The 13,393-nt window shown below is 37.9% G+C and overlaps 1 protein-coding gene across 2 annotated transcripts in view; it reads left to right on the top strand.

The window, feature by feature from the left end:
• Positions 1–13,393, top strand: part of LOC119895745 (thyrotropin-releasing hormone-degrading ectoenzyme-like) — a 210,228-nt gene that overhangs the window by 167,945 nt on the left and 28,890 nt on the right. For both annotated transcript variants that reach the window (XM_038709043.1, XM_038709042.1), the window contains exons 11-13: positions 5,885–5,973; positions 7,641–7,774; positions 7,881–7,936. In XM_038709043.1, the coding sequence (XP_038564971.1) occupies positions 5,885–5,973; positions 7,641–7,774; positions 7,881–7,936 (279 nt within the window). The remainder of the gene's footprint in view (positions 1–5,884; positions 5,974–7,640; positions 7,775–7,880; positions 7,937–13,393) is intronic.

The raw sequence follows: 13,393 nt of genomic DNA, 5'->3' as shown, positions 1-13,393 counted from the left end.
TAATGGTTTTCTTTGAGATGGTCCCAGCTCTCTTCAGGTCATTGACCAGGTCCTGCCGTGTAGTTCTGGGCTGATCCCTCACCCTCCTCATGATCATTGATGCCCCACGAGGTGAGATCTTACACGGAGCCCCAGACTGAGGGAGACAGACCGTCATCTTGAACTTCTTCCATTTTCCTATAATTGCGCCAACAGTTTTTTCCTTCTCACCAAGCTGCTTACCTATTGTCCTGCAGCCCATCCCAGCCTTGTGCAGATCTACAATTTTATCCTCGATGTCCTTGCACAGCTCTCTGGTTTTGGCCATTGTGGAGAGGTAGGAGTCTGTTTGATTGAGTGTGTGGACAGGTGTCTTTTATACAGGTAACGAGTTCAAACAGGTGCAGTTAATACAGGTAATGAGTGCAGAACAGGAAGGCTTCTTATAGAAGAACTAACAGGTCTGTGAGAGGTGGAATTCTTACTGGTTGGTAGGTGATCAAATACTTCACGCAATAAAATGCAAATTAATTATTTAAAAATCATACAATGTGATTTTCTGGATTTTTGTTTTAGATTCCGTCTCTCACAGTTGAAGTGTACCTATGATAAAAATTACAGACCTACATGCTTTGTAAGTAGGAAAACCTGCAAAATCATCAGTATCAAATACTTGTTCTCCCCACTGTATGTTTGGCGAGATGGATACACTTCTGTTTTAATTAATACAGCTGTGTGCAACAGCGTGTTTCACAACTGTGGAACTTAACCACATAACTTAATATGGATCATGACTGGGATTATTTTAAACTCTAACTGAGTTTAGAAAGAGAGAAACTTTAAAATACTGGTCTTAATAAAGATTCATTTTATTGGATTATTGTCATATTTTTTTTGTTGAGCTCATCTAGGGACATTGTAGCATGCGTCCATGCTATATACTTGTCCCTATTAAAAAAAGACTTTTGACTGACAGACCCGGCCAAGAGAAATGGCATAGCCTACTATGCACTGGACCCTGACCATGCCTTCTTTCATGGCTTGCATTCTGTACAGTGCAGTGAGTTAACTATTAAGTACAATGAAGTGTGAGGGACAGGCACAACAACATAATTGTCTTTGGCATCTCTATGTTGAAAGTAATGAAAAACAGACTGTGTCAATTGTTCAACAAGTTGTCAAAGTAGGCACGAGAAGGCCAAAATATTCAGATGCTGCATTCCACTAACACTCAGTAAACGGGATAAAACCAGCAACTATCGAATTTTTATGCCTGTCAGGTCGGGCCATTATCAGGCTAATATCCTTGAATTAGAGGTACTGATTAGTATATTTTTTAACCTTAAGTTTTGATTTTGAGACACTTGAAAGAAAAATTATAAATGGCATCAAAGTGCTTTTTAATGGGGGAAGAAGAGGGACAGAGAGGTTTTCCTTGTTGATGTATCAACACACTCAAGCTGCCTTTCTCTCTACCTACAATGTGTGAGTGTGTGTTTGTGTTTTCAGCTGGCTTTTGTCTTTGATGAATAAACCATAAAGTCTGAGCACACACACACACACACACACACACACACACACACACACACACACACACACACAGTCGTCTAAAATAACAGGCTACATTTCGATCAAATATTAATAAACACATTCTGCTGTCCATGCTGCTCTTACTGTGTGTGTGTAATTAAGTTCCACTCTTGTCAATCAGGTTGATATAAATATCAGATTAAATACTTGGTTGCTAGGCAGCGGTATTGATCCATGGTTGCCCGCGGCGACAGATGGCTGCTGGGATTGGTTAATGGGTCTTTTTCTGGCTTATTGTGTTACAGTGACCCCTACCATACACACACACAAACAATCACACGCACACACTTTTTCCTTAATGGACGAATTAATTGCTCATTGTTTGCAGTCTGTAATTAAAATCCACTTTAATTAAAACGCGAATTTGATCAAAATTAATCTGAGGGTTTTTAATGGAATAAAGGAGAAGGTCTCACTTTAAAGACTCTTTTATTAGTGTCATTAGTACTCACATACAGTACCTATTCTGATTAAAATGAGGCTGTGCGTGTGTGATTTAACAGCATCCACTGGTCACTAACAAAAAGCAAACAAAAACACAATGTAAAAATACTCCTTTAAAATTGTATTTACAATAATATTTTCAGCAAAATATACTTTATTATCAAATAAAAAGTACTCATTATGCGCACAACACTGGCAAACTTATTATGTATTTTTATATATATATATATTTGATTAGATATTAGATATGTTTGACTGATGCATTAATGTGTAATCAGAATTGTATTGTTGTTAGCTAAGTCCAACTATTAACTAAATAAATTATTCAGTATGTTTTGTATTTAAAATATGAAAGTAACCAGCCACTATCAAATAGCTGTCAAATAAAATAGTGGAGAAAAAATGTATTATTTCCTTCTTAAATGTTGTGAAGTACCAGTGTAAAGTTGCATACTCAAGTAAATCTACTTTTTTAGGTTGCAGATTTTTATGTTCATACGTATGTAACTCAGTTCTCTTTCAGTGTGAACAGCACAAATCACATGGAATCTGATCTTTTCAATTCACATTTGGGCCACTTTCATATGTGGTCCTAAATCACATACAGGTCTAATTCTTTTCATTCATATCAGAATTCGTGCAACGTTTATGTCACTATAGATCGACGTTCGTCACAATTCTGCGCTGGCAGGAGTCAGTGGCTGTGTCCGAAATCAGGTACTATATAGTCTGAATGTATAGTGAGAATTATTATACCCTCTATAGTGAACTCAAAGTAGTAAAGCAGCCCCTTGACATCCTTAAATATTGGATGAAATCTGTTTGTGTGAAGCCATTCACGTCACGATCCCACCAGTCTTGGCTGCAACTCGGCATCCACACACGGCTATGTACAGAAGTAGCAGCCATTGTTCCACAAAAAGCCATAACAAAAATTGTGGCTCTCTTTCTTCTCATTCTTGTTACCATTTGGTCTTGAATTCGCTGGCTTCCAACTTAAAAATTAAACCGTAAACGCTGACTTCAGTGGCCTCCATTTTTACTTCTATACGACATCGTGCTGTCTTTGTTATTGTTCCTATGCAGGTCAGTTCAGCACCGTGTTTAGTTCACATTGCAATCCTAAATTGGCATTACTGTGGCTGAACAGATGAATATTAGATGCTGAGAGTGCATCTGCAGCTGGTGTGCTGCTTTGGCCACACTAAGTTAAGAATCCACACAATAATATCCAACTCTAACATTGTATGTTGTATCATAACAGATACTCTGGGAATGACAAAAAGATGGTTGTTTTAGCAGTAACATCCCTTCAGTACAAAGAACAGAGTTGTCATAGATCGGTGAGGCTGTCTGAAGCACAGAGGCTTTACAGCCAGTTATATTCAAGCTTCATTTAACTGTGCGCTCTAATAACACCTACAGGTTAAAGATTTTGCGGTAATGCGGACATTACTGACATATTCGGACATTGTTCTCCTGCTGAATCCAATTAGGACTCCTATATCGCTACACACTAAGAAACCCTGTGTTTGAATTACCCAAGTCAGGTCAAAATACCATTGTATGGTTTTCTTTTAATTGTGATGCTTATAAAGACAAAGAGCACTGAACCCACTTGAGTCCAACCTAAAATTTACTGTCACAGCTGGGAAGCAGTACAGTATAGTCTATAATACAGTCTGCACTAGGGTACAAATTACACTTTTATAATTTTGGTATCCTGGTCTTTATATCCTTTCCTTTTATCCTTGATACAGGCCTTTCATGCAGTTCTATATATAAATCCTCATATCCTTATTTAGTCATGTTCTGTACACTGAAATAAGGAGCCTCTGGTAAAATATGCAGAGGGATTTATGGAGGTGAGGGTACAAAAACAGTCATACTGTAAGAACCACAAGGATACCAAAGTACCAATGGTAGTAAATGTGTCATGCATATACAATACAATATATGCATCACCATCAACTCAATACTGGGTGAACTTTAACTGGGTTAGTGAGGGACAGAGGATGTTGTATGCTTTTAAAATTTTAAATGGGTTGGCACCTTCTTATTTATCAGAACTTTTACATGTACACACTCTGGTCAAAGCACTGAGGTCATCCAATCAGATGCTCCTCGATGTCCCCAGATTCAGGTTAAAAACTAAAGGTGACCGAGCCTTCTCAGTAGCTGCTCCTAATCTTTGGAATACTTTACCTGTTCAAATAAGAAATGCCAAAACTCCTGACACTTTCAAATCCTTGCTAAAGACCTTTCTTTATTCATTGGCCTTCAAACAGAGTTAAGTATTGACATTTGTTATATTTTTTATTTTTTCTACTGTTGTCATGTATATTTGTTGTCTATTGTGGAAAGTACAATGAAAATGAAAAATGAAATTGACTTGACTTGAACTCTACCCAGTACCCAGTTGGAAAACTATCCAAGACAAGGGGCTGTTGGACTGAGTGTTATGGTTATTTTTTTACTACTATTACTATTGGGTTATTTACTACTCTAACTCATTTTAAACTTACTTGTCACCATTTGTTACTGATTTTCAATAATAGTTGAATCCTTTGCAGTTTTGAATGTCACATCGTTTTGTACTACTGACATTTGTGACAGTTTTGAGGTAAAACTTGAGTTTGTTGTAGAGCTACATGAATTAGTCAATTAATCAATTAGATTTCAACTTTTCAATTAATTGTCAATTATTTTGATAATTGATTAATTCCTTTTTTCTATTTCAGCTTCTCAAATATGAATATTTTCTGTTTTCTTTACTTCTCTAGGCATTTGTGGACATCACCTTGGGCTTTGGGAAACACTATCGCCATTTTTCACAATTTTCTAGACCTCACAACTAATCAATAAGAAAAGAATCGACAGATTCATCAATAATAAAAGTGATCATCAGCTGCAGCCCTAGCAGCCCTAGTGTGTCATAGTTGTTATTATTATAGTCATAGTTATTATTATAGTTTTAATTCAGAATTCAGAATTCAGAAATGGCTAAATTAAAAAATAATAATTATAGTTAAATCTTGAAAGGGAAAGGAAAACACAAAGGTTAACAAGGAACGGTGGCAACATTTGCATCAGAAAAAGTATTTGTGGCTGATTTACAACTCAAAATTAAATGTTAATTTGATTATGCACTTTCTCTGATTCAACTAAAATGAGACCTCAGCCTTTATTATTCAACATTTGGGCTATAACACATCAATTACATTGGCACTACAACACACTTTCATTTTCTTTGGGTCTATTTTTGCCCAGGTCCAGTTGCTGTTTGTGTGGAAGTTTTTGTCTGTATTCTGCAGAGCTGAGTTACTCCCACATCATTCTGTCTGTCTTGCTGTTATTAAAAACCACTTATCTCCTTGATGAAGAGAAAAGAAAAACAGCCGTGTATTAGCCCAGCGGTGATGCAATTTTAAGATAATCAACTGGTTTTTAAAAGCGTTTATGAGTCTGATAGGTTGGGGAATTCAATCAAGCAGTAAAGGAGCCTTTATGTATATTTCAACTGATCTGAAAATGTAAAAATCACCAAACTAACCATCATATGCACTTTTCACCGGACAGCAAATTTAAACTCCCTCCCCTCTGAAAAAGACAATGACCCTCAGCCACTTCCACTTGACTGATGTTGGCTGCCGGCTGCAGCTATTACACTCTCACTTCTCTGCCTCTCCCTCTCTCTCTATATATATATAACGCAGTCAGTGTCACTCACTCCATTTCCAGCTGACTGATGCTGAATGATCATCGCTGACCATCACTCTCTTTCTCTAATGTCTCTCTATCTGATAACTGAGGCAATAAAACTCGATCCAATTCCACCAGCCATTACTGACATCACTCTCTCTCTCTGTAGTTTACAGTGGCAGGTGCCATTGACGGTCGCTGTGGGAAATGCATCCATGGTTTGTTCAGAGAGTCTCATCTGGATCAACAACAAGACAGGTACAGTACTGCCAGGATGCTTTAAGTACTAAAACTAGATATTACTGCAGTGTAGTACTCTGAGATTTGATATAATTAATTGAAAATCTCCATAAAGGTTCATTTTAACATCATGACTTAATTATCTTGTTTCACTTGAGGTAACAAGCCGTTATCTTGGGATTATTTTCTTATGTTAACAAAGAAAACTGTCTTATGATCACAAATTAATTATCTCATTGTGTCAAGATATGTGATTTGTATTTAATGGACTAAAAAATTAAAACTCACAGGTATATATTCCTTTGATGAAAGGCCCCACTCTGTTCATCAAGCCTTTGGATCTGTTTATGGACAGTAAAGCTCATTCTACGTTTTATCTTTTTTTCCTTCAATATAATTCTCTTTTTTGGAGGAAAGAGCTTTCTCAGAATGCTCATTCTGCCTCTGTACTTGGAGCATAAAACTCTGATTATTTTTATAGAATATAAAGACAATTATAGTTCTGTTTATGGAACTTAAAACTCATTCTGCTTATGTTTTGGTGAAATAAAGCTGGTTCTGCTTTGGTTTATGGAGAACAGAACTGTAAATGGGCAACAGCTGTTGACAGAGTTTGGGTTCTGGTACAATTTCACCTACTTGCAAAGTGCACTGTGGAGGGAGGTAGTCTCGAAGTTCAAGACTTCAAGACAGTTTAATATCAAGCAGGAACCTGAGGAAGTGGGCCAGACCTGGGTCAGCAGCTATTTTCCTTGTTTTCCTCAGCTGGCTGTTATACAAAGTCTGAAAGATCCCACAAGCTGTTCTACTTAAGCATACAACCTAATGTTACAACCTTTCTTGTTTCTCTTTGAGAGGCTGTGATGCCACTATAATCAACACAAACTTTGATTTTCAGCATGATGGCGGTGCATATCTTGCAGTGTATATTTAGTTGTTTTACTGTGAACATTCTCTGCTTCAATCCAATTTGTCCAACTTAGTAAAAATGCCAGTCAGTTGAGTGTTTTTATCAAGTTGAAATAAATGCATCATAGTATGCAGCTTTACTGTTTTGTTTACAAATTACATATTATTAATTTTAAGTTATTGGTCATCTCACTGCAGAGTTGGTCATGTGGAGTACGACAAACAATACTTTGTTCTAAGACTACACATCACAGTATCTGTTAAATTTTGAATAAGGTAGACAAACAAGGCAAGTTCAATATATATGAACTTTCAGAGAAATCCAGTTACCCAGTTCTGACTTGGTTGTTGACATTAAGGGCATTTACAAGTTGGTAACTCCCACATGACATGAATGAGACGTAATGGGTATCTAAAAAGTAAAACCAATAGTCATCACAAACAATCCTGCCCTTTTCCTGTCCTATCACATCAAACTGTCTTTCTCCACATACAGTAACTTAAGTATAAACTATTTGATTACACTTAAGACTGATCCCTCAACTTCCAGGTTCAAAAGATTATACAACACATTAAGAAAGTAATGACAAAATTCCATTCAATTTTTTTTAATACTGCAAGGACGCCAACAGGACAGTGTGGTGTCATCTGCATATCTGTTGACCTTCAACAAATATATCCTGGTGTTTTGTTGTTTACCTTTTCGTTTGAACCACTGCTGTTTTTTTTATCAGGGAGAGCCTGATGACTCTCTTGCCTGTTGTATTTTGTCTCAGAAACCCACAGGGCTGGTCAGATGGATGACAAAACCTGGTTGCTAGGCAACATCAACCAGACAGGCTACTTTCGTGTGAACTATGACCTTCAGAACTGGAAACTGCTGATTCAACAGCTCCACACCAATCCTCAAGTATGCCTCTGTCTGTTACTGACTGTATTTCTGACTTCCTGTCTGTCTGTTTGTATGGTAGTCTCTGTCTCTGTAGTCTGTCTCACTCTTTTCCTTTGTCTCTCAGATCATCTCCGTTGGAAACAGGGCGGGACTTATTGATGATGCCTTCAACCTGGCCAGGTGAGTCTTCTTTTAACCAGAATGAAATGTTGGTTTAGTCTAATTTACAATCCTCTTTTCAAAGAATTGTTATTGGCTTTTCACACATACACACAATGAAACGGACAGTTCCTTATAACAGAATAAAGTGGTGGACAGGGATCTCTCTTTCCTGTTCTCTCTCTCTCTTTCTGAGAGGCTCATCTGTCACTCTGCCTGTAAGAAGTCTGCACACACAGAGGGAGAATGTAGCCAGTCTGATCCATTGTTTCTGCCTGTTTCTGTTTGTTTTTAATTGCTTCGCAATAAGGAGTGTCTCTTTGTTGGGCAGGGTTGGTAATGTGTCTGCCTCCCTCAGATATGTCTGTTTTGATGGAGTGAATGTTTGTTGGACAGATATATTTCAGAGTTGTCATCATCTGTTTAGCAAACAAAATAAAGGAGGTGCTTTTGTGCTGCTGGCTCTAGTTTGACAGAGTCAGCTGTCTATACAGAGCTTTATATGAGTTCAGCTAAGACCTATGGATTTTCATACAAAAATTTCCATTCACACACACAAGGCGTTGGAATGAAGCTTTGCCAGAGGTTGATTCCTCCACCATCCACAACCACCAGATAAGCGCAGCTCGGTGGCTCAAGGATTAACATAGTTTGTCTTGCAGCCGAGGGTTTTCCTGAGCTTCTGTTTGCACATTCTCCTTTGCATTATTTTGTTCAGGTCCCACCAATAGATGTGCATGTTTAGCAAATCTGCTATTGTTATTACAACCGCCAAGGTAGTCGTCAACCTGTGTGTTGTTCTCATATTTATGTCCATTGTGATTATTTATTTATTCAACATGTTCAGTTTAGAGATTTAGAAAATGCAGACCCCAGCAAGAACAGCATTGAGCAAGGAGCGTGAGCCTCCTGCAGATTTCGGGTAAACTTCAGTTTAACTGAAACCAATGCGTTTTTGACTCTGATTAGTGGAAGTTGATGAAAACTACACAGATAGGGTGTTTCCCTGGAGCTTTCCTTCAGTGACTCCTGCACTGGTCCCTGGACCATGAACCTAAAATAAATATATAAATAATAATAAATTCTTAACTTTACCTGCATTTCACTGGGAGGAACTAAGTTTGGATTCTGTAACATAGCTCTGGCTGCCTGCTTCAGGGGTAGTACAATTGAGGTGGAGTTTACAGGGCTGAAAAAACTACAACTTGTATACTGTTTCATTCACAAAAGAAAGAAGCACTGGGTGCCATTGGTATGTATGAGAAGCCGCCTAGGCCAAAATTGAACACTTAGATCGCACATACATACATACATGCTTGCTTGCACATACATACATATCATGTATTTGTAAGTATGTATGCGCGAGGTGAGTATTTATGTATGCATAAGGTTAGTATGTTTATATGTGCAAGGTATGTATTCATACTCTTAACTCACACATACATACATACATACTGAAATCGCACATATACAAACTCAGTTTGCGCATATATACATACTTAACCTTGCGCATATATACATATATACATATTCATCTTGCGCATACATACTCACCTTGCACATACATACATACTTACAAATGACAGTATGTATGTATGTGCAAGTGAACTATGTGAATAAGACCACGCTGACAAATACCAGAATTTCCCTTTAAGCAAGGCAGTGTTCCCAGAGCTGCCTGGAATTACACTGTGGCTGTAGATTGGTCATTTTTTCTGTGAGATGACCATCCTTGTTTTTGCATTCTGAGTAGACTACCAACATAAGAACAATGTGAAAAGTAATTGAAAAACAACCTGGGCCAGACAGAAACTCAGATGAATGAGTGAACAGTGAGGCTGCAGCCACGAAGAGAGAGAGTGAGAGAGAGAGAGAGAGAGAGGTAGAGGAGTGTGTCATTTATCATAGTGATGTTTTCAGCCTGAAGCTTTTTGAACGCTGTAACCAAAATCTACTCTGACACCAACCTTATAACTCAATCTACCCCCTCCTCTCTTTCTTTTTTTCGGTACCTCTCTCTCTCAGCCATCTGTCTACTGTCATGTTGAATGAGCAACAGCTAGAGACATCCTCTGTTCGTGTGTGTGTGTGTTGATGAGTTAAGAGCTCAGCGGGAGGTTTCCATCTGTACAGAAAAAGAAACACAACTACAGATCCATTAGTATTCACCCTGACAGCAGAAGTGTTCTTGCTTCAGCCTACATCTGTCGCCATGGTAACATTGAACATCACTATGCCACATTAGAAGACAAAACGTAGTGCTTTTGTTTCTGATGTACGGGAGAAACTGTTGTGGTAAATTTGAGTGAAATAACCTTTCAAGGAACACAGAAACACTGGCGTCTTCTGGATTATTTAAAGCAGCGTTTCCCAAACCTCTCCTGGAGTAGCTATTGTCCTGCATGTTCTGCCCATCCTCACCAGATAGCAGCCATATAGGTCGATTATTTGATACCCATATTTACGATGTTTGTTTGGCAGAAGTCAGGCGACGTAGTATAAAGAGCAATGATTAACTTAAGGAGAGTAAGGAGGGTGGTGGAGTGGATGGATGTGTTAAGTAAACTCAGGACTTTCAGGAAGAAAATCAAAGGTGACATGTTTTAAGTTAAATAACTCATTAAGTTAAATAACATTTTGTAGATAACTTGTGACATGTTGTAGTAATTTTAACCATTTGAACGCAAACCACAATCTTTTCCTAAACCTAATCAATTAGTTTTGTTTCTTAAAGCTAACCAAGCTACCATTGCTTCACATCGTTTACCATGTGTTAAAAGTGATGCAACTTAGGTCACATGACTTAGTAACGCCATTATGGTCGCTGGACTGGTACTCGCCAACAATCTTACATGTTGTTGTAGGACACTTGACAGTCGACCTATGAACACTGATTTAAATGATCTCCTTGTTATAAAGCAGCTTCAGGAGTTAAGAACGAGTTGATCATTTGAATCAGCTGTGTTGGAGTGGTGAGCAATCTAAAACATGCAGGACAAGGGGTACAACAGGAGAGGTTTGGGAAGACCTGATTTAAAGGAACAGTAATCCCCTCTTGCTTGCAGTATTGGGTCTGGTGTCCACTAAACAGTATACATTACATGATGTAACATCCAACTTGACAAATATCAAGTATCTTTGGCAACTATCAGGATATCCCTGACAAATTCAAACACACAGGAATATTTTTTTTTATTAGAACTTGTGTCTTATATTTGTAGTTGGTTGGTTTTGTACATTTGTAAAAGATTGGTTTGTAAACTGTGATGGATGTTTATTTGGGGTAATAATTTCACTTTAGTTTTCTCCGGTAGCCAATATGATGAATCAGCATTAATTGATTTAAGGTGGAATAAGATATTATAATATACTAGACATTATACACTGAGAGTTTAAACACATTGAGGTGCAATAATGGAGATTCCACGGTTAAATGAATGTAGAGAGGAAGGAAGAGGGTAGAAAATACAAGAGGAGTAAATCTGAAGCTGGATTTTTCTTTATATTTTTTAATCTCAAAATTATTTATTTTATGTTTGGTATACAATATGTATTGTATTTTTAGAGACATACAAATAAATATTGGGGAATTAAAGACATATACATTGTAGTGTTTTTATTCCTTTGGGCAGTTATTGTAATGAATCAATCGAGAAAATTAGACAGGTGTGGCATTTTTTTCCATTGTTTGACTGCTTGTGCTTCTTGCCCTGTCTGATTTCTTTTTAGCGATGAGGCAATGTTCCCAAATCTCAGCAATTAATAGGACAAGCACAATGTTAATATTATTAGTAAATGATGGCCAATACTACGAAAATCCGATCAAAGTTGTGATAACTCTCACTCCCCGGGGTCGGATAAAAAGATTGAGATCAGCACAGGAGGAGAAAACTGCTAGTCTTGCTCTTTCTACAGAACAAGTGACAAAATACAAAGACGTTATTTCAGCATTTTTGATTTGCCAATAATTTAATTGATCACAGTTTGAGAGATCTTTCATCTGAATTAATTTGAATAATGACGATTCTTCTGCTGCCTACAGTTTGATTGGCTGAACCTTTAGCTATCCATCTGATTAGCAGCAGGAGTGTGTGTGTGTGTGTGTCATGTTTTTATATCCCAGTGGGGACTATAACCTGAATGCGCACTAACCGATGGGGACTCATGTCAAATTCCCACAGGTAGAGACACTTTTTCATTGTTAAGACATGGCTTTATGGTTTAGGTTACAATTAGGGGTAGGGATAGGGTTAAGGTTAGAAATGTAGTTGTGATGGTTTAGGTTAGGGGCTAGGGAATGCATTATGTTAATGAGATGTCTCCACAGCGGTAGAGGAACAAACGTCTTTGTGTGTGTGTGTGTGTGTGTGTGTGTGTGTGTAAAGCTAGTTTAGCAGTAATAAATGGCTGTGTCTCTATGAGTGTGCACTTAAACAGTGATGAATGTCGCCTCTCTTTGTGTGTGTGTGTGTGCGTGCGTGTGTGTGTGTGACCGCAGCAGTCCCTCGTTAGCTCTCCACTGAGCCTTGCTAATGGCTAATGGACAAACAATTAACTGGCCCTTAACGAAGTTAACGAGTTAATGAGCTCGTTAAGATGACAACACTGGGAGAGACACACATGCGCATTCACACACGCAGACCGAGTGTAAACGAGAGGGAAAATTGAAAATCTATAGTGTATTCTCTTTCCTGCTTCACTGTGACCAGAATAACCTGACCAACAGTTCAAAGCCCTATTAGCGTCCCCTAGAGCTTTACCAGGAGTAGGAGTGAAAGTGTGAAGTTTGTCCAGAGGTCTGTGCTAGATGAAAGATTATGGAGTCATTCAAATCAAAAGGTTTTATCCCCTGAGGAACAGGAATGTGGAGGTCTTCACTCGTCTATGGAAAACCTCCCTTAACACAAAGTGCATAAATTATTGTCAAAGAGAATGTTGTCCAAAAAGAACATGAAAATTAGACCCGATCCTAAATGCAGTCGGCCTAAACTGAAAGTTATACTAACACTGGCAGCAGCCTGATGCTGCATCAGTTAACACTAGGGATGGGGATCGTTGATTTTTATTGATATTGATACCATTATTGAGACTGCTTAACGATCCGATTCTTTATCGATACCACTATTGATACTTTACCATTATTTAATGATGGTTATTTGGACCAGACCCAACGGGCATGAGGCAGGCCTGCACGGTATGAGGAAAATATTCAATGTGCGATAACGTTATATATTGAGATGACATAACACTTGCCATAAATAAACATATTGAAGTGTACATATTAACTGCCTGGTTGTTTTTAATTTAATATTTTAAATACAGCTAAATGTTGTTTCTAGAGCAGCAACATTAATGTTTACAACAGCAAAGTAACTCAATAACTTTATCTGACATCACAAGTAGTGAGTGACGTTTAGAAAGAATACCATCAGTCTGTATCAGTCCCTCCTCCTCTCTCGCTGGCTGCAGGTAACGTTA

This window comes from Micropterus salmoides, unplaced genomic scaffold (genome assembly GCF_014851395.1).
Source record: "Micropterus salmoides isolate LMB-PRFRI ecotype aquatic unplaced genomic scaffold, ASM1485139v1 Ms_hic_scaffold_9, whole genome shotgun sequence".
NCBI classification, from domain to species: Eukaryota; Metazoa; Chordata; class Actinopteri; order Centrarchiformes; family Centrarchidae; genus Micropterus; species Micropterus salmoides.
This window is presented reverse-complemented; position numbering and strand designations above follow the sequence as displayed.